A 25,191-nucleotide genomic window follows, 5' to 3' on the forward strand; every position below is an offset into this window, starting at 1 on the left:
CCCACCTTTTCTCTCCACTAGCGCTATCTCCTACAATCCATCGTGGCACTTCGTAGGGCAGGGTTGGGCAAGCAAGGTCTCACCTTATATCTTTTGTCATGTAAGAGCCACTATCACACGCGTTGATAAGGGAAGCGAAGGGGCCAACAGTGAAACATGCGAGCAAGCAGGGCACAACAACCAACGACATCAGGGCTAGCACGATATCCAAACACCATCAACTGCTGACCGAAACCACACAACACTTCCATTGACCAAGTGAAACCTGCAAGGAAACACATGAACTCACCTACCTTGGAATTCGAAGTAGAAGAAACCTGCAGAGTTTCAAATCAACTCGACAAGGTACGCAACATTTCGTTGCGCTATGGGGTCATCCCCATTTTTTATATTATTGTTATTTTCAAGTGTAATAATTTTTAGTAGCTTATGTTGACATTGTTTAAAAGTGTTGTCATCTTTTAATTGAAGGGATTGCATTTAGTTGATCAATGCAAATTTCTCCTAAGTTTTTCACCTTATTTAATTGTGTTTATCCACTAGTTTCACTTGACTTGCTTGGTGGTTGTACATTCTTTTTGTTGTTGCTTATCACTTACTATAATTGTCTTTCTTTTAGATATACCATGGAATTGATAAAATAAAAATTCTAATGAATTTTTTTACAACTTATGATCATTAATTGACATGGATTTGTGCATAGTCTTTTGTTGATAAAAATTGAGTTCTATTCATTAATTAAATTTTATCTCATTGAAAAAATTAACACTTGATTTTCTTCATTTACTAAAGAGCTAAAATAATCATATATTTTTTTATATGATTAAATTAATTAAGAGATGTTATTGAAACCACAATTCCATCTAAATAAATAGCACAAATAATTATGATATTATAAAATCTCATATTAATACATTATATATTATTATTCAAAGATAATATTGATCTCAATTGTCTCTTCAAAATTCTTTAAAATAATATTTTTTACTACGTGAATGACTCTAAACAAGTATTTGTTAAATTAAACTTAAATTATTTCATTTCAATTTTATTGAATTTAATGCATATAAAATAACATCTCTTTATTTAAAAATAAAAAGAAGTTAATGCATATAAAATAACATTTCTTTATTTAAAAATAAAAAGAAGTTAATGCATATAAAATAGCATTTCTTTATTTATTATTTATTATTTATATATATTAGTATGCGTGATGCGTCTATATTCCCTGTCGGGACACCCACGACACACCTTTCAAAAAATTCTCGGAAACAATGACAGTAAGACTTAGAGAGGTAGTTTGCGATAGGTACCTATAAAAGCAAAATTTCTCTCTGATATCTTGTTATTGGGAAGAATAGAATCGAAATGTGGCTCCATAGAGAGGGAACCTCCTCCAAGATGGAAATGTTCAGGAAAACACAGGTAATTTTGTCGGAAAGCTATCGGGTGGCCAGGGTGTTTATTTTCTTCTGGTTAAGCAACGAACCTGACGAGGATTGCATTGAAGGCATATTCGTTGCTTGCGAAGCAAAGGGAACAAATTTGAAAAAGCGAGAAAAAAGTGAGAAAAGCAAATCCAACATTCACACTCACTTATCCGTCTGTTCAAAGCCAAAAGAAGCAGTTTGAACCGACCTACTTGCTGGTTTTCTGCGCTATAAAGAATGGACAATGCTCTCTCTGTGTGTGTTTAGTAACGTCGAACTTGTGGTTTAGTGAACAAAGGGTAATGGCGAGTACAAGCCAGAGCGAGCCGCCTATGAGGCGGCTTACACGATCACAGACGGTAGGGAATCCGGCTGCCTTTGAGGAGGCGATTGACAGCGAAGTTGTTCCTCCTTCCCTTTCCAAAGTTGCCCCCATCCTTCGTGCCGCTAATGAAATCGAGAACGAAGCCCCGCGCGTTGCATATCTCTGTATGCCTCTCACAAGCACTAACCTTTCTTCTGTCACAAATGTGCAGTCAATCATCACAGCACTAATAATGGGATTAAATGATTATGATGTAACTAACAGGTAGGTTCCATGCTCTTGAGGTGGCTCATAAGGAAGATCCCAAATCCGTCGGCAGAGGTGTTCGACAGTTTAAAACGGCTCTTCTCCAACGCCTGGAAAAGGTGGGAACAAGCTTTGCCTTTTGTATATTTGGCATTTGCGTGGACGCATTAACTGTTTCTCTGTGAAATAGCCTGCTACAATTTAGCTTTACTTGTTTCTGCCTCTATTTTTTAAGTTGGGATGATTCGTGAGGGGTTTCCATCTGTAAAACCTATTAGTTGCACCTTAGGGAGAAGTAGGGACGTTACATTCAAATACGCTTGCCGCTTAAAAGCTAGTTGTTCTCAAAGTTTATTATCTGCCCAAAATTCGTTACTTCCTTTCTTTGATTAGCTGCCAAAAATTAGTTTTTTTCTGCGTTTTGTGCTCACCTTTGCTTGTGCAAAATGGGAAGCATTCATGCTAGTGAAATTGGTTCTGAGCTCATATCAGTCTAAAAATTACGATATCAGCTAAAATTTTTATTAGATGAGAAAAATTAGAAATGTTTTCCCCGGACCTCCTTCCTAAAGTTAGGTGTCTAAATTTTTAAATTATCTGCTGTTAAAAACTTTTAATTGGAAAAATGGAATTTTAGATTAAAACTTATGGATATTGTATGCAAATATATAGTATATATTTTAAATTTCATTTGAATTAAAAAAATGTTTTGCAAAGACGTAACATTCACTAAAAAAATCCTTAGCGATGTCTACATATAATAAAATTCACTAAAAATTTCTTAGTATATTATGCTTGTCATATGTAAACAATGCCAAAGCCCAACTCAAAATGTAGAATCATACATTACAATGACAAATGTGTAATAAAATATCAATGATCATTTATGAATCATAGTAGCTGAATATTGGAATACGTTTCAAATTGAAATATTCAAGTAAGTTATTAGTTGAAAGTTAAAAGTACCAACTAGAGTCTCAATATATTGTCAAGGTGATTGCATAATTTTATTGAAAGAATGAAATGTACATATATGCAATTACATTGATGAAGTTTCCTAAAGAAACCATTGAGGATTGAAAGCAAAATTAGAAAGAATTTAATCTACCTAAATATACATTATTGACCATTAAATAGTAAGATATGCTAATATTATTATAATACCCTCCCTTAATGGTCAATCTATCAACTACACGAAGTTGCCCCCTAAATTTTACAAACTTGTCCGGGCTCAGAGACTTGGTGAGGATGTTTGCAATTTGATCCTTAGTTGGAACATATTGCAATTGAACTGATTCGTCTTCGACAAGCTGTCAGATGAAATGATAGTGAAGCTCAACATGCTTGGTTCGTTCATAGAAGATTGGATTTTTGGCAAGTTTGAGCACCCCTTGATTGTCATAAAAGAGGGGTGAAGGCCTTGCTTGAGACATTTGCATGTGAGAAAGCATCCTTTGAAGCCAAACTGCCTCACAAGTTGCTTTAACGGTTCCCTGATATTCTACTTCAGTCAAGGAAAGAGCTGCTGTCTGCTACTTCTTGCTGGTCCATGTGACTGCACCTGTTCCCAAATTGAAGACATACCTAGATGTAGACTTCCTGTCATCAACAAAATATGCCCAATCCGAGTTTGTGAAACTAATGAGTCTAGGATCTTTGCTTCTACCATACAGAATGCCAAAGTTAGAAGTGCCCTTCACATATTGCAACACACGCTTCGTTGCAACCCAATGTTCAGCTTTAAGAGCTGTCAGGAAGAAGATTTAGTTCACTGCATAACTGAGATCAGGTCTAGTGGTAGTGAGAAAGATGAGACTGCCCACTAGTTGCTTGAACGAGGATTCATGTACCATAGGTGAATCTGAATTGGCTGACAACTTCAACCCTTTTTCCATAGGTGCAGAGGCAGGTTTGCAATCTTGCATCCAAAACTTATCAAGCAGACTCTTGACATAATTTGACTGGGAGATAAAGTTACTACCATCAGTCTGTCAAACCTAAACACCTAAATAGTAATGCAGAAGTCCCAAGGCTGTGATCTACTCGATCAAAAGTGCTGAACTACTAGTGATAATCAGATCATCAACATAGATACAAATTGGAATCAAAAGGACTCCTCTGAAAGCCTTGATCGCTGAGGTACTTATCAATTTTTATGTACCAAGCCCAAGGAGCTTGTCTTAGCCATAGAGTGCTTTCACCAGTCTGCATACCTGGTGTTCTTTACCGACAACCTTGAATCCTGGAGGTTGTGTCATATAGACTTCTTCCTGCAATTCACCATTGAGGAATGCACTCTTAACGTCAACTGATGGAGTTTCCAACCAAATTGGGTTGACATGGCAAGGACAAGCTGAATTGTACTCATTTTGGCTGTAGGAGCAAAAGTCTCCTCATAGTCAATGCCTTCTTTTTGTGAGAGCCCTCTAGCATCTAGCAAAGCCTTGTACTTATCAAGGGTGCCATCAGCCTTATACTTAATTTTATACACCCACTTGTAGCCAATGGGTTTCTTCCCAGGTGGAAGATCAGAGAGGACCCAAGTGTTGTTCTTCAGAAGACTACGGTGTTTAGCTTCCATAACCTGTTCCCACTCAGGTATACCTATAGCCTCTGAATATGTCTAAGGCTCATAAACATTGTGAATGTTGGCCATGATAGCAAAATTAACTGTATGCTACTGTTTGCTCTTGTTTCTAGATGATCTACCCTCAATGAGCTCATCATCAGTACACCACTTAGGTCAAAGAGTAGAAGTACCAACATCTAAAACAGGCGGATCAACATCACCAAGAATCAATGCTAGTAGATTTCCACAATCCATGTGATTGATATGAGCTGTTTTTGGATTCGATTGTGTGAGTGTTTTTTCATCAATGTTTCAGATCACACTCTGTGATCCATCATCAGGATGAGAAAGAGATCATAGAGTGTGATCCGAAACGTTGATGAAAAAACATTCACACAATCGAATCTAGAAACAACTCATATCAATCACCAGGACTGCCGATAACAAAGTCATCAGGATGCTGGTCAAGATTCTTCTGAGGAAAGTCAGGTGGAGCAACAACATGCCAAGGAGACTCCACAACCTCAGAGTCAGAGTTTGCTGAATCCCTCCCATCAGGTGGACCTAAAGGAAGACGAACACCCAAATCCTTAGCCTTAAAAGGCTGATCCTCAGGGCTCAAAATAGGATAAGAGAGCTGAAAAGGCCCTCGTTCTTCATCACAAACAACATCTCGATTGAATATGAGATGATCAATGTCTACATCAATCAGTTGGTAGGCTTTGTGATTATCACCGTATCTTGTGAACATGAGTTTCTGACTCTTAGAATCCAACTTTGTGCGCTTAGCATATGGAATCCAAACATAAGCTGTAGAGCCAAAGACTTTCAGGTGACTGATTTTGGGCTTCCTGCTAGACCAGGCTTTCTCTTGAGTCTTCTTCTTCATGGCCTATGTGGGAGACTAGTTCAGAAGATAGAGAGCAATGTAAACTGCTTCTGTCCAAAATTTCTTTGGAACACTTCTATGTTCCAACATAGCTTGAGCCATCTCAGGTATTGTGCGGTTTCTTTGCTCAACAACACCATTTTGTTGAGGGGTGGAAGGTGTGGTAAGCTGACGCTTGATGCCATGATGTGCACAAAAGTTGGAGAAATCAGAAGAACAAAATTTCCCCCCATTGTCTGACCTAAGAGTTATAATTTGTTGACCATACTCTTTTTCTACTAAGGCCTTAAACTTCTGAAATATACCAAACACCTCTAATTTCTGTTTAAGAAAATACACCCACATTTTGCGACTAAAATCATCAACAAATAACAAGAAATACGTGGACCCAGTAACTGAAGGAGTGTTCATCAAACCACAAATGTCATCATGAACCAATTGCAATACCTTAAAAGCTCGCCAAGATTCACCATTCGTAAATGGAGTCTGATGTTGCTTTCTAGCCTGACAAACTCCACAAACTCCACGATTCTAAGTCTAAATCTCTGGTAGGCCAATAACCAGACCCTCTCGATCTAGCTGAGAGAGATAGTGTATATTCAGATGCCCATACTGTTGATGCCAGAGATTGCTAATGGAAGAAATTTTGGCTGCCATGGCATGGTCCTGAGAATCACTAATGTCAACAAGTCTATAGATCATGATCCTCAATACCACAACAATTGTAGCATGAGTCTCCTGATCAACAATACTACATTTGTGCCAATTGAATACCACATCAAGCCGAAGAGAGTGTTTCATAATTTGACTAATAGAGAGAAGGTTGAGTTCCATGCCGGGAACATAGTATACGTTGAGGAAAATTAAATTCCTCACACTAGATTGAATCTGCACGTTGCCCTTGTCGACAACAGTATACTGTTCCCCTCCTCCAAATTTCACGGAATCGGTGAAAGGTATGTATTCTGTGAACCAATCCCTTCGATTAGTGAAGTGTTGAGAAGCACCTGAATCAATGTACCAAGCATAGGACTTAACATGATTTGCAGGTCTTTTGGCCATAAAGGCGTAAAAAGGCAGATTCCTTCTACTCAATGTGCTTTGCAACATTAGCTTTCGAGACCCTCCTTGCTTCTTTTGTTTGAGGCAGAGGTTGTAGTGAACAAAGACAAGATCGTTCAACTTCTCCATAGATAATCTATTGTGCCTCTTGGAGTGTATGTGCTCAAACATACTCTAGTTGTGGTCACAACCAGATGCGTTGCATGGTTGGCTCAAAATGCAAATGGCCAACTTCTGAATATTTGGTGTTTTTGGGCCAAAAAAGTTCCACCAATTATCTGAAATGAGAAAAATAAAAAAAATCAGTCTCACTCTAGACTCTCATTTAATAATATATAATAAAATTAAAATTATGCCTTAGAATGTATTTTTACCTGGCATCATAGTTGTCCTACTTTCTTTGCAAATAGGACGAGAGAAGTTCTCCCCTTGAGCACTAGAAAACAACTGTATATTTTGGTAGTACAACCAGTAGGTGCCATCTGCTCTATATGACTGAGTACAACCCACTAAGAACCTCCTCATCCGCCTTGAAAGTAGGGCGGAAATGGAATGCCAGATTAAGATAATATGCTGCTGCATGGATGGGCCTGTGAAGCTGGTTATGCCATCTCTTATCAATGATATCCCAAATGGGACGATACCTACTCTCATCTCCTCCATACATGGATCTGATGGCCTCCTTGGCCTTATCCATGCCCTCATATATGTAGCCCATTGCGGGCTTTTCCCCATCCGCAACTCGCAGGAGAACCACCAAGGGCTTAACAAACTGCAAAATTGCAAATATTGTGTAATTTATAAAAATGAGCAAATAAGAGAAAATGATGAATAAATTATAAAACAGCTTAAATTGTAGAATTTATAAAAAAATTACCTTCACAATCTCAGCACAAGGGGTCCAACAGCCTCCCTCATAAAAAACGCAATTTGCCATATCTATTCCTGCAGCGGTAGTAGCATAGGATGAGGAAGCCCACTACTCACTAACAATCATACGTCTCAAAGCCACCTTACACCGAAGCATGGACTGTAATGTAATGAAGTTAGTGGCAAATTTGGTGATTCCAGGATGAGCTAACTCCCTCTGCTTCGTGTATTGCCTCATAAGAGCTAACACCTACGAATGATTATATACAAATTTGCAAACATTTTTTGCCCTTTCTACACATCTCTTAATCAATGGGAGTTTCCCAATATCCTCCAACATGAGTTCAATGCAATGGGCAACACATGGAGACCAAAATATAGACGGGTGCCTCTCCATCAAAAGTCTACCTGCGGTGACTACTTGCACCACGTTCTCCTCACCCACGTCATGTATCACCTCCTCTATTGCCTCACATAGGAATGTAGCGTTGTTGCAGTGTGCGGAGACATCAATGGATTTGATGAAAACAGTGCCCCCTGAAATTAAAAATAAAGCAAGATCAATGATCATTCAATAAATCATTAAATAAAAATTCAAAAAAAATTAATGACTAAATGAAATTAAAATTAATCAATCACTTGTAGAAGAAACAAGAAAATTAAGGAGAGTTCTATTTCTCCTATTTGTCCAACCATCAGCCATGATGGTGCAACCTGTCCTACTCCATATCTGGCGTTGATCCTGTAATTCACCCTTCACATCACACACTATATCTGACAAAATGGTCCCCTTAAATTAGATTTAGAAGGGGCTTTGAACCCTGCCCCGCATATGGTAATGGCATCAACCATTTCCTGCCAATAAGGAGACCTGTCACATAAATTAAATGAGATAAGTATGTACTATGTACAACAAAAAATCAAACAAAGAATCAAACTATAAATATTAAAACAATCGAACAAAAAATATTCACCTGGTTGCAAAGAATGAAATAGTGCAGTAGTACCAAAACCTGTCGATCGCCAATCTATCGGTGTCATGGACCTCCTTGTTCCAACCCATGCTTTTAAGCGACGGTTGGGAGCTAGGAGTAGTGCGAGGCTCAAAGTAGGAATCCAACCTAGATTTATGAATTCTAGGACCAATGCTAACACTCCTACTACCATTGGCAGTGCCAGGACCATGAGCACTAGCAAAAGCAAAAGCACTAGCACTGGGATGATATGGAGGCATGGAAGAAGGCCCTCCAACACAACCAATGCCCGCCAAATCCTCCTTTTGCTTCTTCCCCATTTCCTTCTTTTCTTCAAGTGCTTCAAGTTGCACATATCACTCAAGTGTAGCCTCAACAGTTGCTAATGTGCATGGTTCGGCATCATGGCCACATATGCTAGCAAGATGGTATTTTAATCTATATATTCCTCCATGGAATATTGTTTTACAAAATTTACACTTTGTCTGTCCTTTTTTTTGCCTGGGAAAATCTTCATGATATTTCCAAGTGGGGTCCTTTCTAATTGGGAGTCTAGAAGTAGACATTGTATGATTGTAATGTGAAAATTGAGGCAAATAAAAAAGTCAAGGTTGCTGCAATAAGACATTTTTACAAATACAAAAAAAATTAATATTTGAGAATTTGTGCATTGTCATAAATTAATATCAAATTGTACATTTTTTCAAAAAACTAATGTAGGTACTAAGGTAGGGTTTGTAAATTTTTTTAAAAAAAATGGAGGGTTTGATCAAAATTTCAAACCCTACTTTTTTTTTAAAGAAATTTACAAACCCTATGGATCACCTACATTAGATTTTGGAAGAAAATGTAAAACTTTCAAATGAAATGAATAGAAAATTAATCAAACAAATTACAATGAAATTTTTGCTTACAAGAAACAAAAAAAACTCAAAAAATCAATCTTACCTCTTACAACAAGCTTGAAATGAGTTGCAAACTCTTCCTTTCCAACTCTTGATGCATCAAATGAAAGTATAATGCAGCCCCAATGTGAATAATGGACGAAATCTTGAGCTTTCTCCTTGCTGTTTTTCCTTCAATGAACCCTTGTTTCTCCTCACAACTCACCTTTCTCCTCCTATTTTGCCAAATGAATGAAATGAAGTTCACTTTTAGGCTAAAAGCATAATATAAACAAAAAAAAATCAATTGAAAACATATTGTAAGTTGTTTTTTTTAAAACTTAAAATGTCATTGCCGCCGGCTGAGTTTGGGAGTCGGGACTCGCTAGACTCAGTGAGTCTGGGCGAGTCCAAGTCCAGGCGAGTTTGGACCCCAGACTCGGCTGAGTCCAAGCCCCTTGGACTCTTCGAGACTCACTCGGCTCGGGACTCGCCGAGTCCAGGCGATTTTGGGTGATTTTCGTTTCTCTGAAATAGACTAATCGATAGCAATTATAATGACTTTGAAAAATCATTATAAACCGATTTGAATAAGTCATAAAGAAGTGCGGTTAAGTAAGTGTCATGGCTATTCCAACCAATGGATGCAACTATCCAATAACAATGGGATACATAATGAGGATTGATCCTATTCTCAAGGATAGGGGAATAACTCTCTTTTACAAAATTCGGATGGTTCATTTGGAGCAGTGCCTGTGGCACGTATAAATTGCTTATGGACACGATTACATTTCAAAGACATAACATCCGTATTAATACTATTAATTCATCGATATTACTTCTGCAGAGACAGTTCACCTTGGATGAATACATAGAGCCACAATTTGTAACGAGATAGAGAGCAGTGACTTCTTTATTTGGAGACTTCCTTAATGGGCAGTCGACTTCATTAATAAGTTATCGGACTTTCACGTTAATCACCGAACCATTTATTTAGAACATAAATCATTATTAAGAGCAAGAATTGTGAGAAGAGGTGATGACTTAATTATAGACCAGGGAAGCGACTTTATGAGCAGCGAATAGAATTCACCACGATCAGTTTATCTACGATGATAAGAAGTATTGATCAGATCTCCATGGCAACATGTTAAGAAATAGAGATTAATTATATGATCGATTAATGGCAGTGATACGAAATAAACTGAAGAAGCATACAAAAGTCAACGACATTGAAGAGTAGTGTTTATCATTATCAATAGAAGAGGTATTTAAATCAAGGTGGTGAAATAATGTAATTAGCAATCCATATGAAAGTAGCAACCTGACTATCAGATCTGCTAAGATATCTACATTACAATGACTATAGGAGAATATTTTTTAAGCCATTTGCTAGCAGTTTATTATCAGCATAAAACAACGATTACAATGAGTAATGAAATAGCACAAACATTAATGAAAATGGTGTGATGTTTGGTTAAGGGAAATAACAATTAATGGAATGGCTCGATCCATAACTAATAACTAATAGTAAGTATGTTTTGTCTATGAGATACATTGTTCAAAGAAAGGATGCATTCAGGTGGAGAGTTATGTGCATTCATGAAAAGAGAGGTCCCAGAGATAATCATCCCTCTTGGAAGGTATAAAATGGAGAAGGGGAAAGGTGGAGGAATTCAATTTATTATTGATGATATTACCATTGTGGAGTACTCAAGGAAAAACAAGGAGTTATTCCTAGAAGGATAGGGAAGTTGATATTATATCAGATAAGGATTCTTAAAAATAGTTTGCATGTCATAAGGAATTTTAATCAGGAAAAGCAACCTGATCGAAGACCTTTAATCTGTTACATAAAAGCAGATATATATTTAATTATATTGCATGATTTTAGAATCATAAATTAGGAGCAACAATTTCAGATCTGCAGACATCATGGATCCTATCAGTTATAGCATCTCTCTCGTTGTCAAAACAGAGAACATTATCAAGATAAGTTCTACCCACTGAACTATTTTTAGAATTTTAAGTTAAATGTTATAATGAAATGTATTCAATTCTGATGTAATTATGTTTATTAATATATTACAACTCTCACTTTAAGTTAAAATTGTTGTCTCAGGACTAAATTGAGGTAAATCCCAAATGGGGACATTATAGGCTCGAACCTTACTCATTTTTTGCCATTCAGTTGCAAACCAGAGGCCTTGGCCCTTTCCTTTTCTTTATTATGAAGAAAATCCTTGAGTGCTTGCCAGCCTATATTAGCCTCCATTTTCCACTCCTTCCTGTTCGTGATCACACTTCAGCAAATGAAGAGTTGTAGAGGGGGGCATAATTCCCCAACTTGAATCCAATTGCCAACATTTGTTACAAACCTGACCCTTGGTTCTGCCATCGCCAACAGAGACCGTATCCCAAACAACCATTCTTCCTTGACACACATGCTCATCACCGACTCTATCTCTTCTTTCTCTCCAAGCTCCAAACTCCAAGCTAGTACCATGGAATCAATATCGATATTGGTTCAATATCTGTGTTCCGCATTGATAAATTCTTCACCCAACAGTATGTCAATGATCTGCATGAAGATGGGCCTGCCAAGATTAAACAAACTACGTATCCTCTTCTCCGTTACAGTCCCCATAAAGGTTAATTGCTGTTTAGTTGTAATTAGGGAGAAATTCAACTCCATGGCATTCTCAGCCTTGCCACCCGTCTGCTAATGCACCTCTTTGTCTCCATCTCAATGCACTATGTGTTGAGAATCCACCACTTCTGTCTAATTTAAAAGCTGCCAACCTGCCATAGTAAATGCCCTGTCCAAATCATCATACACATCCACATTTGGTGGCGTAGGTCCACCTCACAGGCCCAAGCACTCATTTTGGAGATCCTCCCAGATCTCACAAGCTTGCCCATCATTAATCGACATGGCCAACTTTGACAACGTGTTAGCTACCATGTTGCCCTTTTGTCTCACATGTGAAACTTTAAAATCTAGAAAGGAATTAAATTTTTTAAAAATAATCTTGACATATTTGTTCAATTTCCACGATGGAGCTTAACCTTTAATGATAGAATTAATAATAATTAATGAATCTCCCTCCAAGTGAAGTCGATTAACCTCTAATTTTTTTGCCATTCTGATTGCCAATGCCAAATTGTCGAATTATACATTAAAATCAGAATATATAATAGTTTGAATATCAATGATCATTAATACATGATCGTAGTAATTGAACTATAAGTTAGTTGTATATCTTATATCTAGAAGAAATACGAGATATAAGAAATACAAGTAACTTATAGTTCAAATTGATAATCATAAGTTATACTAAACAATGTAGTGCCCAATTCAATTTGTTGAATCAGACATTGCAATGGGAGTATGTTAGAATTAAATAATAATGATCATTCATGAATCATTAGGGTAGCTGAAAATTGAAATATCCAAATAAGTTATTAGTTGGAAGTTCAAAATATCAACTAGAGTCTCATTATACAAGTGACAAGCATCAAAATGACAAAATCAAATTGCCAAAAAACAATATTCTCAAATGTTTTTGTTTGAGTAAGAAGCTCAGAAATTAGAGCCATCATCATTTGTAGCTACATATGTAAAAAACTCCTCATCATTGGAACTATCAAAAGGAAGTGGAAAATGTCCGCCAATACTACTTGCATGTTGTGGTCATTGTCAAGTTGTGGTGGCTCCTCTGCCTCTACATCCCACTTTTGCATTGGGCTTTGCCTATACTTAGGTGTCTTGTGATCAGTTGGACACAAGGCACTATGCATTGAGCTTTTCCTTTCTCATAGAGGCAGTGTGTTCCTCTCAGAGAGTGGATAAAGCTATATGTGAACTAGAAGTGCACACAATGATCACGGAGGTCCATAGATTGTCCACCAACTAATTGGCTTGGCTCATGCTGAAGTGTGCCTTTTAATCCTTGTAGCCATCTAGATTCGTAAACTTAATTCACTCAAATTTGATCAATAAGAATTTTCTGATTTGCAAGTTTTATGTGATGCTTGATTTTATGGGTTTATGGCACAATGATCTCATATGATATTTACAGCCTAAGTCACAGGGTTTGCCAAATTTCAACCATGAAGTTCGAAATTCGGCGAACTCCAAATGTGACTGAAAATTTGTTCAAATTCGGCTTAGATTCGTACGGCTGAAGGTCATAGTTTCATCTCTGCCTCTGTCAATAGAAAACCCTAAATGTGGAGCGGGTTGAGCTTTGAAATACTGCGCAGAGAGGGAAACTAATGCATTACGGTTCTTTTCGTCTATCCATTACAATTTTTTTCGTGTATCCTTTGCGCTACGGTTCTTTCCATTCTTTCCTTCGCGCCACAGTTTTTCCCATTCTATCATTCGCGAATTTCTCAGGCTCTTTCCAGCTCTGCTCCGTGAAAACTCCTGTAGGTTGTGCTCGTGTGCTCCTTCCTTTATTGAGCTGATCTCGGTAGGGCTTTTCCCGAATGGGCCTTTTATTTTTAAGCTTTGTTTTTATTTTAACCTTTTGTTTTTTCAAATAAAATTTAGAAACTTTATATTTTATGATTGTAACCCATGTGTCATTCTTTTATTTATTTTATTTTTTATAATATTGAAATCAGATATTTAAAATATTGAAATTAGATATTTAAAATATTTAAATTAGATATTTAAAATATTTAAATTAGATATTTAAAATATTTAAATTAGATTTTTAAATAATAATAAATTTATTATTTACCTTTAATATTATTTCAATTAACATTTCAAACATATTTATATTATAATATTTTAAAATTTATTATAATTTATTCAAATTTAATATAATATTATTTATTTTTTAATTTATTATTTATACATTAAATTATTATAGTTTTTATATATTTTTAAAAATTTTATGAGGCGAATTAAATGTCGAATTTTTTACCCTTGTCGAATTTCATCCGAATTTCATTGTTGCCGAACTCGAACTCGAATTCAAACCTTGTGACTTAGTTTACAGCTATACTTTGGCATTCATAAACAAGATAAGGAACAGGTACACTATTTGGATAACAACAATATTTTATACAATAGACTGCTGTCATATAAGCATATTACAGAAATAAATACATATGAAATTCTGACCTAGTAGATGTTCATCCACTTGAGAAAAAGATGGAAAACAATATTTAATATCGATCTTTTTATCATAGAATGGACGGCAAACTGCAAGGGGCTGTGTCTGTGGTATTGTGGCATAAATTCTCACACCAAGGGTTTACAATGGCAGCCAGAGTCTTCACACCAATCTGCCATAAATTCATGCCAGCCTTAAACCTCAAATGCCTAACCAAACTATGCTTTTTGTTCCCTGCAACTTCAACAACCAATTAGCTATGAATTAACGACTGACAATTAATTCCCAATGCCACTTGTGCCTGGACCCAATCTTCAACATGCTTCTCTCTTCCCATGTCTAGCTTGGTCTGTAATGGCAGCCAGCAATATACTCATAACCTGTTCAAACTCCACACCCAACATAAATATGCTCAACACCCAATCAAGACTAACCTTCATGCCAACACAATCCTTCAAAAATGGCATCCATTCTCTATTTTGTAAATACTCAGATAATTTGTCTTGCCTACAAGAATTCACAAATTATTAATTCTTCAATCATTAAATCCTTGCATTGAAACTTCAATGATTCCACGTGCAATAGACTAGGGTAGATTTCTCACTACCAAAAGTGATTCCCTTAGGGTTTTTGTCCTAGGGTTTTCTATTGATGTACTTAGAATATATAGGTCACAATTTGGACAAAAAGTTGTAGGAGTTATCCCACAATTTGAGTAAGCCAAAATTGGGGATAACAAAACTGCAATCCGCACTTTCCATCAATGGCCGCAAGATTCGAAGACAAGGAGGAGATTGGAGTCCCTTACTTCAACTTGGACAAAAGCTTTGTACTCAAACTGCAATCCACACTCTCCACCAATGGCCGCAAGATTCGAGCCACAACATGACCTTCCCAATCCAAATTGATCAACTCCATGACCATATTAGAATATTGTAATGTTTCTTTAATGGTCATCTTAGTCATCTTAGTCATCTTTAGTTAGTTTCTATTTTCAGCTTCAGTTTACGATTGTTTCCTTTAGAAACATTGTCTCTTGTAAATTCTTTATATAGAGCTCTTGTTCTATTGTTTAATAACATCAAATATTTTGAGAAAAAATTCGTAACCTCTTCTTATTTAGAATTTGTTTTCTAGAAATTTGTTTTTTCTATTTTTTAGAAATCGTTTTGAGGTTTTGTTGAATTCTTTGTAGAATTTCATGGGCTCTTTTGGAGCGATAATTTGAAATTTTTGTGGGTTCATGGACCTGTGTTCGTGGGCAGTTTGGGTGCTGCGTGTAAAGATCGTGGAGGTTTTCTTTTGTTTTTTGTGCCCGCGGATTTTTGGTTTTTGTTCGCGACTGTGGTGTTTCAGATTTGCAACCCACATTTGTATTTTGCATCCTTTGACCGAGGGTTTCAGATCCTTTGTATCTGCAGTCTAGGGCTTCGTGGGGTTGAGCCTTGTTCTATGTCTTCATCTCCCTGCAACAATGCGACTAGGGCATACAATCTGCCTCTTTGTTTGGTCGCCTAGAGATGTTCTAATGGGTTTTATTAAATTTTTTCCCTTAAAAAGTTTTTTGATGGGTTTGAATAAATTTTTCCCTTAAAAAATTCTGGGAGGGTTTTATAGTTTTTGTCCATAAAAAATTATTGTGGGTTTTGTGTGATTTTTTGCCTTGAAAATCGTTTTGTAAAAAGGGTTTTACCGTTTTTTTCTCAAAAACGAAATTTTGATCCATGTCTCGGATTGTGTCTTGGGTTTTGATCGATTTTTCACCAAAAAAACTATCCGGTTTTGATCAATTTTTCCTGATTTTATCCTCAAAAATCATGGTACATGTGTTTTTGTCTTATGGTTTTTACCCTTTTTTTCCAAAAAATGATGCATTGTAAACTTCAGTTTCTGGATTTGGCAATTTTTTCCTCAAAAATCATGGCTTCTTACATTCTGTTTTAGGGTGTCATTCTCATCTGCAAAAGTTTGTGTATGATTTGTGTTATCTAGAAGTTCTCTAGATTTTGGGAGGGTTAGTGGCAAGCTCATCTCAGTGACAGGGTTAGTGGCAGGCTCATGTCACAGGATGTCACAGAACATTCTAAGAAGAAGGGGGCAGCCTTCTTGGTTTTTCTCTGGGTAGTTAGGACAATGACCATTAAGGGGGGGTACTAGAATATTGTAATGTTTCTTCAATGGTCATCTTAGTCATCTTAGTCGTCTTTAGTTAGTTTCTATTTTCAGCTTCATTTTATGATTGTTTTTTTTAGAAAGATTGTCTCTTGTAAATTCTTTATATAGAGCTCTCACTCTATTGTTTAATAACATCGAATATTTTAACAGCCCACAATGTTTCCTTTCCAAAATCATCCATGCCCATCAACACACCAATTTGCCATGAAGAGGTTTTTGGGAGAAAACATGGAAGAATACACTAAGTGTTGAAAAAAGACTCCAATTGCACAATATAAACTCACTTTAGGAGAAGGAATATAATAATTGTAATTGTGTCAAATTAGGTTCATAAAGCCAATTACTCTCAAATGACCCCCAAGAATAATCATTTACTTCACATCATATCAAATATAAATAAGACATCGTGTATTTAAGTACAAAATTACTATTAATGTGCACATTAAATAACAATAATACACATATGTTTGACTATGCTCATACAGTCATTATGGGCTGACTCAACATGATGAATGGGTATTTGAAAGCTACCAATTGCAGTAGTTGGGGCTCACAACCATAAAATCATTAAAATAATCAAAAGAGCAAAATCAAGGGAATTGCCCGTTTAGGCTCAACTAATTTGGCTAGTGTGCTATCTCCTATTAACCACTGTCAGAGAATGTAGGCATGCTTAGATCTATGAAGCCAGGTGGAGTTGATGCCTGGTACTTGTAATCACTAAAACACACACACACATACACACAGATATATATATATATCAACTCAAATCATTGAAGAGGAATTTTTAACATCGTACGCCTCTCACAATGAGTGATACGATATCATCCCTTTCATATCAAATTATCACTTAAACACTATCAAAGCTATTTAATCTAATTAATTGCATTAAATAACATGATCAATATTTTACCTTTGCAATACTGAGCATATACTATAATCCTTGAATGAGGTCAACATCACGACATCATTAGTAACATGATATTTTATCAAATAAAATATCATAAATATGATTCATTACTTTTAAATCAATTGATCTAGTAAACATCATTTATTCCATACTAGTCATTAAACAAATCAACATTTATAACCACATTTCTCAATTGGCAATCCTAAATCACACCATAGGTCTAACTCTAAGTTACCGGTTCGGGTTCGGATTCGCGGATTCGGCAAAAAAATAAAATCTTGGGTACGGGTACGGATTCGGCAAAAAAAATAAAATCTTGGGTACGGGTACGGATTCGTCTGTACACACACACACACACACACACACACACACACACACACATATATATATTTATATGTTCAATATATAGAATCCATACAAAAATAAAATATACAATGTGGCTTTCCATACATAAATGATAAATCATAAATGATAAATCCATAATTATTAATTGCCAATGCCAATAAATATTCATATATCGCAAATGTAATCAGTAAACTAATAACTAAAGTCTAATATCATATTCATAATTTGCAAAAAAGATAATATTTTAGTTTCAAGTCTTTTTTAAAAAGTCATAAAGGGGCGAATTAGAGTTTTATTATAAAAAAACTATTTTAAAAAGTCTTTTTTTATTGTTTTTTGGACCCGTGGCCCTGTTTTTGGAAACCACGGGCCTGGGTTCACGCGGGTCCTCTTGGGTTCGACCTCGGTTCCACCTGGGTCCTTCCCAGGTGGCCGGGTTCCCTATGGGTTCTGCGACGCAGGACCCACAGGGAACCCGACCACCTGGGAAGGACCCGGGAGGAACCCAAGGAGAACCCGGGGAGAACCAAGACCGGGCAAGAACCAGAACCCGAACCTAGGCCAAAGGGGAAGAATCGGTAACTCAGGTCTAACTCAATCATCTAGGCACGTGGAAACAAGCATGTATCTCAATGCAGCAACATAATCAAATCACCATGAAGCAATACATCACATCATTGGTCTAGAATGATCATAGACACACCAAAATTGAGCATAAGATAATTACTCGAAATCACATCCACTGCAACAATGAAAAGTCTAAAGCACAATTAAACACCACAAAATGATCCACATCCAAAACACAAAAGATACCATCGACCAACACAATGTCAAGTCCACACAAAGAAGTATGCAAGTCCAGAAAAAGATGGGAAGGGTATTACACCTCAACTTCTTTCAACTTTGTGCCTATTTGCATAAATCTTCTGCTGATTTCGTGTACTTTGAAGATTATGATTATCCTTAAGTGACTTAAGGATGTCCTGACTCTCTTGAATCAATCCTTTGCCTTATGAGTTTTGTTGTCCCCAAACACTAAATCCATACGACACTCGGGAAGGAGTCATCCCAATCGACATATGGTAGGTGGTATTATAGCTAAATGTAACCACCTAATCCAAGCCTTCTACTACCCTGCAATGTAATTGCACAAGTACCCTTCCACCCATTTGTTAACAATCTCTGTTTGCCTATTTGTTTGGGGGTGGTAACTAGTGCTTAGGGTCACCTCTATGCCAATCACTTTGAAAAGTTCTTGCCAAAACACTTTGAGAAATTTGCTATCTTGATCACTAACAATGTTCTTCAATAACCCATTGAGTCTGAACACTTCTTTGAAGAACAACTCTGAAACTTGAGGTGCCTTGTACTTCTATGATATGGCAAAGAAATATGCATATTTGCTCAACTTGTTAACTACTACATAGATATAATCTTTGTTCTACACTCTAGAAATACCTAGATAAAATCCTTGGATATACTTTCCCACTTCAGCTCAGGGATGGCTAAAGGATGCAATAGATCCATTGGGAAAGTATAACTTTTTCTGTTAACAAGTCATATACTCATGAACATGACACAAGACATCATCTTTGAGACCCTTCCACGAGACTCTTTCTTCGATCTGCCAATAGGTTTTGAAATAACTAGGATGTCCTGGAAGGAGAGTGTTATAAGTGGCCCTCAAATTTTTCTCCTTCAACTTTGATTAAGACACCAAATAAATTCTGTCCTTGTAGTAAATGACCTCATCTACCACCCTGTGCCTGTCATCTTGAATCTTGCAATCCATCAACTCACATGCAAAGGTGTTTTTGGAATAATCAACTAAAAGATGAGCCTTCCAATCAGTTGAAATCTCTATCCAAGAGCATATAGTGGGTTTCTTGGAAAGAGCATGTGCCACAATATTCTTGTTCCCTTCCACAATATGCTTGAATTTTGCTGATCCACTTCTATTGTCACTCATTCGAGTCCTTTTGCTCTGAGAAGAAAATCAAACTATTATGATCTGCTCTAACCACCAATTTTCTACCTACCAAATGCTGTCTGAATTTTGCCAACGCATGCATGATGGCAAGTATCTCCTTATCATAGATGGAATACAATATCTCTGCATCACGAAGCTTCTTGGTCTCATAGGCAATGGGGTTCTTATTTTGATTAAGTACTACTCCAATCCCCTCACTTGAAGCATCACACTCCAAAACAAAAATTTGAGAGAAAATAGGTAATGCCAAAATAGGACAAGTGCTCATTACCTCCTTAAGTTTATCTAATGTGCGTTGATCCTCCTTCGTCCATTTAAAAGCTCTCTTCTTAGTGAGATTTGTAAGAGGTTTACCAAGCTGAGAGAACCCCTTCACAAAGCTCCTGTAGTAACTGCATAAGACGTAGGATCAAATCTATTAATGTCTTTGGTGGAGGCCAATCCAATCTGGTTTGTATCTTCTATTTATGGACCTTCACTCCATCCACATTGATCACATGCCCCAAGTAAAGTATCTTTGTCAATCCAAACATGCATTTGGAAGCTTTGGAAAACAAGGATTATTCCTCCATGATACCCAACACCTCATCAAGGTGCTTGACATGATCCTCCCAAGTCTTGCTGTAGCAAAGAATATCATCAAACAATACCAGAAAAAACTTTTGCAGTTTCTTATTGAAATGTGGTTCATGCAAGACTAAAAGGTAGCAGGAGCATTGGTCAAACCAAAGCGCATGACCAAGAACTCATAGTGACCATAATGATATCTGAATGCTGTTTTGTGAATGTCTTGCTCCTAAATTCGGACTTGATGGTATCCAGGAACAAAGATCAATCTTTGAAACACAGACTGCACCATGCACCTCATCCAACAACTCATCAATTTTGGGAATTGGATACCTATTTTTGTTGGTTTTATTTATTAAGTGCATGATAGTCAATGCACATCCGCATAGTCCCATCCTTTTTCTTCACAAGGACAATTGAAGAAGCAAAGGGACTTGAGATAGGATTGATGTGCTTGATATCCGATAACTCCTTGATCTTTGTCTCAATCTCCTCTTTGACTCTCTTTGGATGCGGATAAGTAGTAGTAACAAGCTTAGAGCCCTCCTCTAGCTCAATTGCATGCTCAAAACCCTTGATAGGAGGTCTCCCAAGAGGAATGTCACTGAAAACCACACTATGCTTATTCAAAACGGATTGGATATCCACATGATATTGTTCATCACCATTAGAAGGGGTCAAGCAACATCACCATTTTTGAACATGCTCCCCATCCTCTCAACAGTCACGATTCTAGGTGTACCATTGGACATACCCCTTATGATTACTTTTTTTCCCATCCACTCTAAACTTCAGTTCCATGGTCTAAAATTTTTGCGAGTACTTCTCCAAATAGTGTATCCATTCAACTCCCAAAACTACATTGGTCTCCCTAATGCCCACTAAATAAAAATCAGTAGTCACTGTATAGTTACTCAATTCTATGCTCAATTGTAGGACCTAGTACAAGTCATGGTGAAGCCATGCAACCATCACATTGAAGCCATCAAAGTCTTGTTTGTAGACTCCTCTTGGCCACCAAAGCCTCATCAATGAAGTTGTGGGTTGCCCAACTGTCAATTAGAACTATAACTTGCTCACCTTGTAAGACTCCTCTTATGCTGATTAAATTATACCTAGGAGTACTAGATTGGGTACTGATGATTCCTCCCTTTTCTTTGTAATGTCTCCTTTTTGAGATTGCCCTAAATTTTTCCCTAGAATCGCAAGTTCAATAAACAAGAAATGTAATATAGTTAGAGATATAAATTTACCCCAAAAAAGGTTTAAGCAAGATAGATCCTGGTTGAGATCCTACAATCATGTTAGACAATTATCGAAAATGTAATTCATTAAATCAATCATTTCTACTAGGGTTAAGAACAAATAACATATGGCACGTGTATATTCATACCCATCTTAATTTAAAGAAATCATACTAATAGCCATCAAGAAATCATACAATATCTATAATTTATTATTGGAGTTCAACCATGATAGGGCTTGGATGAGGAGACATGATAAGGTGCCTGAAGAAACCCTCACACTAAGCCCAAGAGCGGATTTACCATCCCCCTTGGCCCCATGTGGTAGTCTGCCAACCATCCATCATGAGGTGGCGTACTTAGTGGGGAAGCTTGTCTTTGCCCTCCCTAATTGTGCCACCTTTGATTAAGACTTCTTTAAATTCATCCAACAATCAACCATTGTAGAGGTTTGAGGGGAAACCGCAATAGGGTGCCTGGAGTATCCCTCTCATCTAAGCCCAAGGGCGGGGTATACCTTGCCCCCCATTGGCCCATGTGGCAGGTCGCCAACCATCCATCATGAGGTGGCATACTTAGAAGCGAATCTCATATCAGTTCTCCCTCCTTGTATTCCCTTCCTCACCTCCGCATGGTTGCTTGCAGCAGTTTGATGAATAAATTAAGGAATCTAATTATGTATGCGAGAGTAAAATATATTATCATATTGCATACATACATATAAGAGAGATTATATATCAAATATACTATCATGTTATCTACACATTATTGCCTTTATCATTATGTGAGGAATTATCTATAAAACATCACCATGTTACATATCACAGATGGATAAGAATCATAAGATCGCTATTGTCTGCAATATATAGTAATCTCTGATCTGATCGATCTATATGCTTGATTGCTGATGTCTTATAAACTGATCTTCTCTTTTATGAGTATTGATGTTGCTTGGGTTGATTGCTTGATGGCTTCCTCCATCGCGGTCTTCTACCTTTTATATCTTCATGTCTCTTTGAAGAGACAACTTTTGGAAGTTGCTGACCTTAAAGAACGGTCACAACCTTTCTTAACAATGCCTCTTCAAGTCTGATCCTTAATGATAATGCTTCAAGACCAAAAGCTGCCTTTTTTCTATATTTTTTAATTGCTGGTTTAGGATTTTTGAATATTTTAATCTCTGGGATTAATTAACTGTTGCTTAACACATAACATGAGCGCTGTTTTGTTTGTATACTAATCATCGCTGTTTGTTAATAGAATCACTGCTGAATGTAGTACAGTCCCTTAACATTGATCGCTGCCTTCTTATCTTTCTCATGAAGATAATTAGTTCATAAAGAAAATTGTGAAGTCTTATAAATAAGACGATTCTCCTGTTTATTGACATCTTTTTCTTGGCAGGGCCATGACATTCTTCCTCTAATGGATGTCCCTCCATTTTTGCTAGTTCCCCATTTGAGTCATTCTGCTCAATGCCAGTAGCTCCTCCCATCTTCCCCTCACCACCATCTGAAACCACCTCTATGTAATGAACCTTTCCTTTTCCTAAACATTTATGACCAGGCTCCCAAGGTTCTTTGCAAGAGAAACACAACTTTTTCCCACGTAGTTCATTTCTAACCTCATCATCCATGTTCTTTCTCTTTGGCCATTTCTTTTAGAAAGGTTTCTTAATTTTCTGTGGTGGAAATGGTTTGTGTTGCAATTTTGTTTTTAGGAGCTAAACTTTCTATTTTTCTAGCCCTCTTGATGGCATCCTGCAAGGTATCTGGATCAAATGCTTTGACCTAACCACAAAGTGGTTTTGACAACCCTTCCATAAACAGAACAATAAACGTATGCTCAGAAACATGTGACCATGACTGAGAGTTCCTGGAACTTGGATATGTAGGAGTCAACTAAATGCACCTGTCTTAACTGTGCCAACTCTCTAAATTGTAGTAGCTCAGGGTCCATTTTATCAAATTTGTCAATCAACCTCTATGTAAAATCAACATATGAAGTGATACTGTCATGCCCTAATGTTACTAACCCATCGTAGCAACATTCATGAGCACCTAGATGAAGTTTGGTGTACTTGATGGCCTCCGTCTCTATCATGGGGTTAAGCTGAAAGTATGTATATAGTTTTTGGACCCATGAACATGTAGTGCACTTGCTAGAACCACCAAAGCTGGGAATGGTCAATTTACCCATTCTTTGTTGTAACTCCCTGTTAGACTATTGTCGTCTATCTCTTCTGGGTCTATTTCTGTACTTCATTTGACAAAAGTCTGCTAAGGACATGGCTGCATGAAATTCATTAACCAAAGATTGATACTCCCTCAAATAATTTGCCCAACCTTCATTGCCTTCCTACTATCCTAGTTGTTCTCTTGGTGGTGCTTCTAGGAATTTAAGCATTAAAGGTCTAGGAGTTGTTCTACTGGCTGTCTTGGAGTTTTTGACTGAAAAATTAGTGTTGCTTCTCTCTCTGTGGTTGCCATTGTTTCCGTTATTGCCATTGTTCCCATGATCACCCTGATTTCTGCTATGTATGGTTTGCATCATTTGAATCATTAACTGAACCAATTGCCGCTGTCCTCTAGCCAAATCATGTAAAATTTCCATAGTACTAGAGTTCTGTTGTTCATTTCGATCACCCATACCTACTCCTTTGGGATATATCTTAGAAGATGTCTCTCTTGTAAGTGATATATTCTGTATCCTCTGGATTCATGAATTAATTTTGGTCATTAACTTGTCACATAACCTTACAGGCTGGCAAAATCATTTGCTTTGATACCATTGTAAGGACCCAAGCCAACTTTTATGCAAGAATTTTTACTTTTCTCATGGTTTGATAGATGACCATTTGGTCAAACGGTTTGTGTATATCCTGATGTGTAGTTTTCTGATTTGCAAGTTTATGTGATGCTTGATTTTATGGGTTTATGGTGCAGTCATCTCACATAACATTTAGAACTATACTTTGGCATTCATCAACAAGATAAGGAACAGCTACACTATTTAGAATAACAACAATATTTTATGCAATAGACTGCTGTCATATAAGAAGATTAAAGAGATAAAATACATCTGAAATTCGGACCTCACAGATCATTGATGATCATCCACTGGAGAAGCTGGAAAATAACATTTAATATCAATTTTTTATCATAGAATGAACAACAAACTGCAAGGGGATGCTGCTGGGGTATTGTAGCTCGGATCCTCATGCCAAGGGTTCACAATGGTGGTCAAAGTCTCCGCACCAACCTGCCATAGACTCACACCACCCTCAAACCTCAATTGTCCAATCAACTATGCTATTTGTTCCCTGCAACTTTAATGGCCAACCAGCCGTGAAGGAAGGGCCAACAATTAATTCCCAACGCCACTATATGCCTGAACCAAACCTTTGGCCTGCTCCTCTCTTCCCATTTCCAGCTTGGTCTGTAATGGTGACCAAAAGTATACTCATTAACCTGCTCAAACTCCATGACCAACATAAATTTGTTTAATGCCTAGCCAAGACTAAACTTCACACCAACAAAATCCTTCAAATATGGCATCCAATTTCCCATCTTGGAAACCTTT

General features: G+C 37.0%; 1 protein-coding gene across 1 annotated transcript in view; it reads left to right on the forward strand.

Moving 5' to 3' along the window:
- The first annotated feature begins 1,352 nt into the window (after positions 1 to 1,352).
- The window catches only part of LOC131064527 (callose synthase 3), a 124,711-nt gene continuing 100,872 nt past the window's right edge, over positions 1,353 to 25,191 (forward strand). Inside the window, exons 1-2 of the mRNA XM_057998674.2 lie at positions 1,353 to 1,919; positions 2,020 to 2,120. Of these exons, the coding sequence (XP_057854657.2) occupies positions 1,733 to 1,919; positions 2,020 to 2,120 (288 nt within the window). The 5' untranslated portion in view covers positions 1,353 to 1,732. The remainder of the gene's footprint in view (positions 1,920 to 2,019; positions 2,121 to 25,191) is intronic.

This window comes from Cryptomeria japonica, chromosome 1, assembly GCF_030272615.1.
Source record: "Cryptomeria japonica chromosome 1, Sugi_1.0, whole genome shotgun sequence".
Lineage (NCBI taxonomy): Eukaryota > Viridiplantae > Streptophyta > Pinopsida > Cupressales > Cupressaceae > Cryptomeria > Cryptomeria japonica.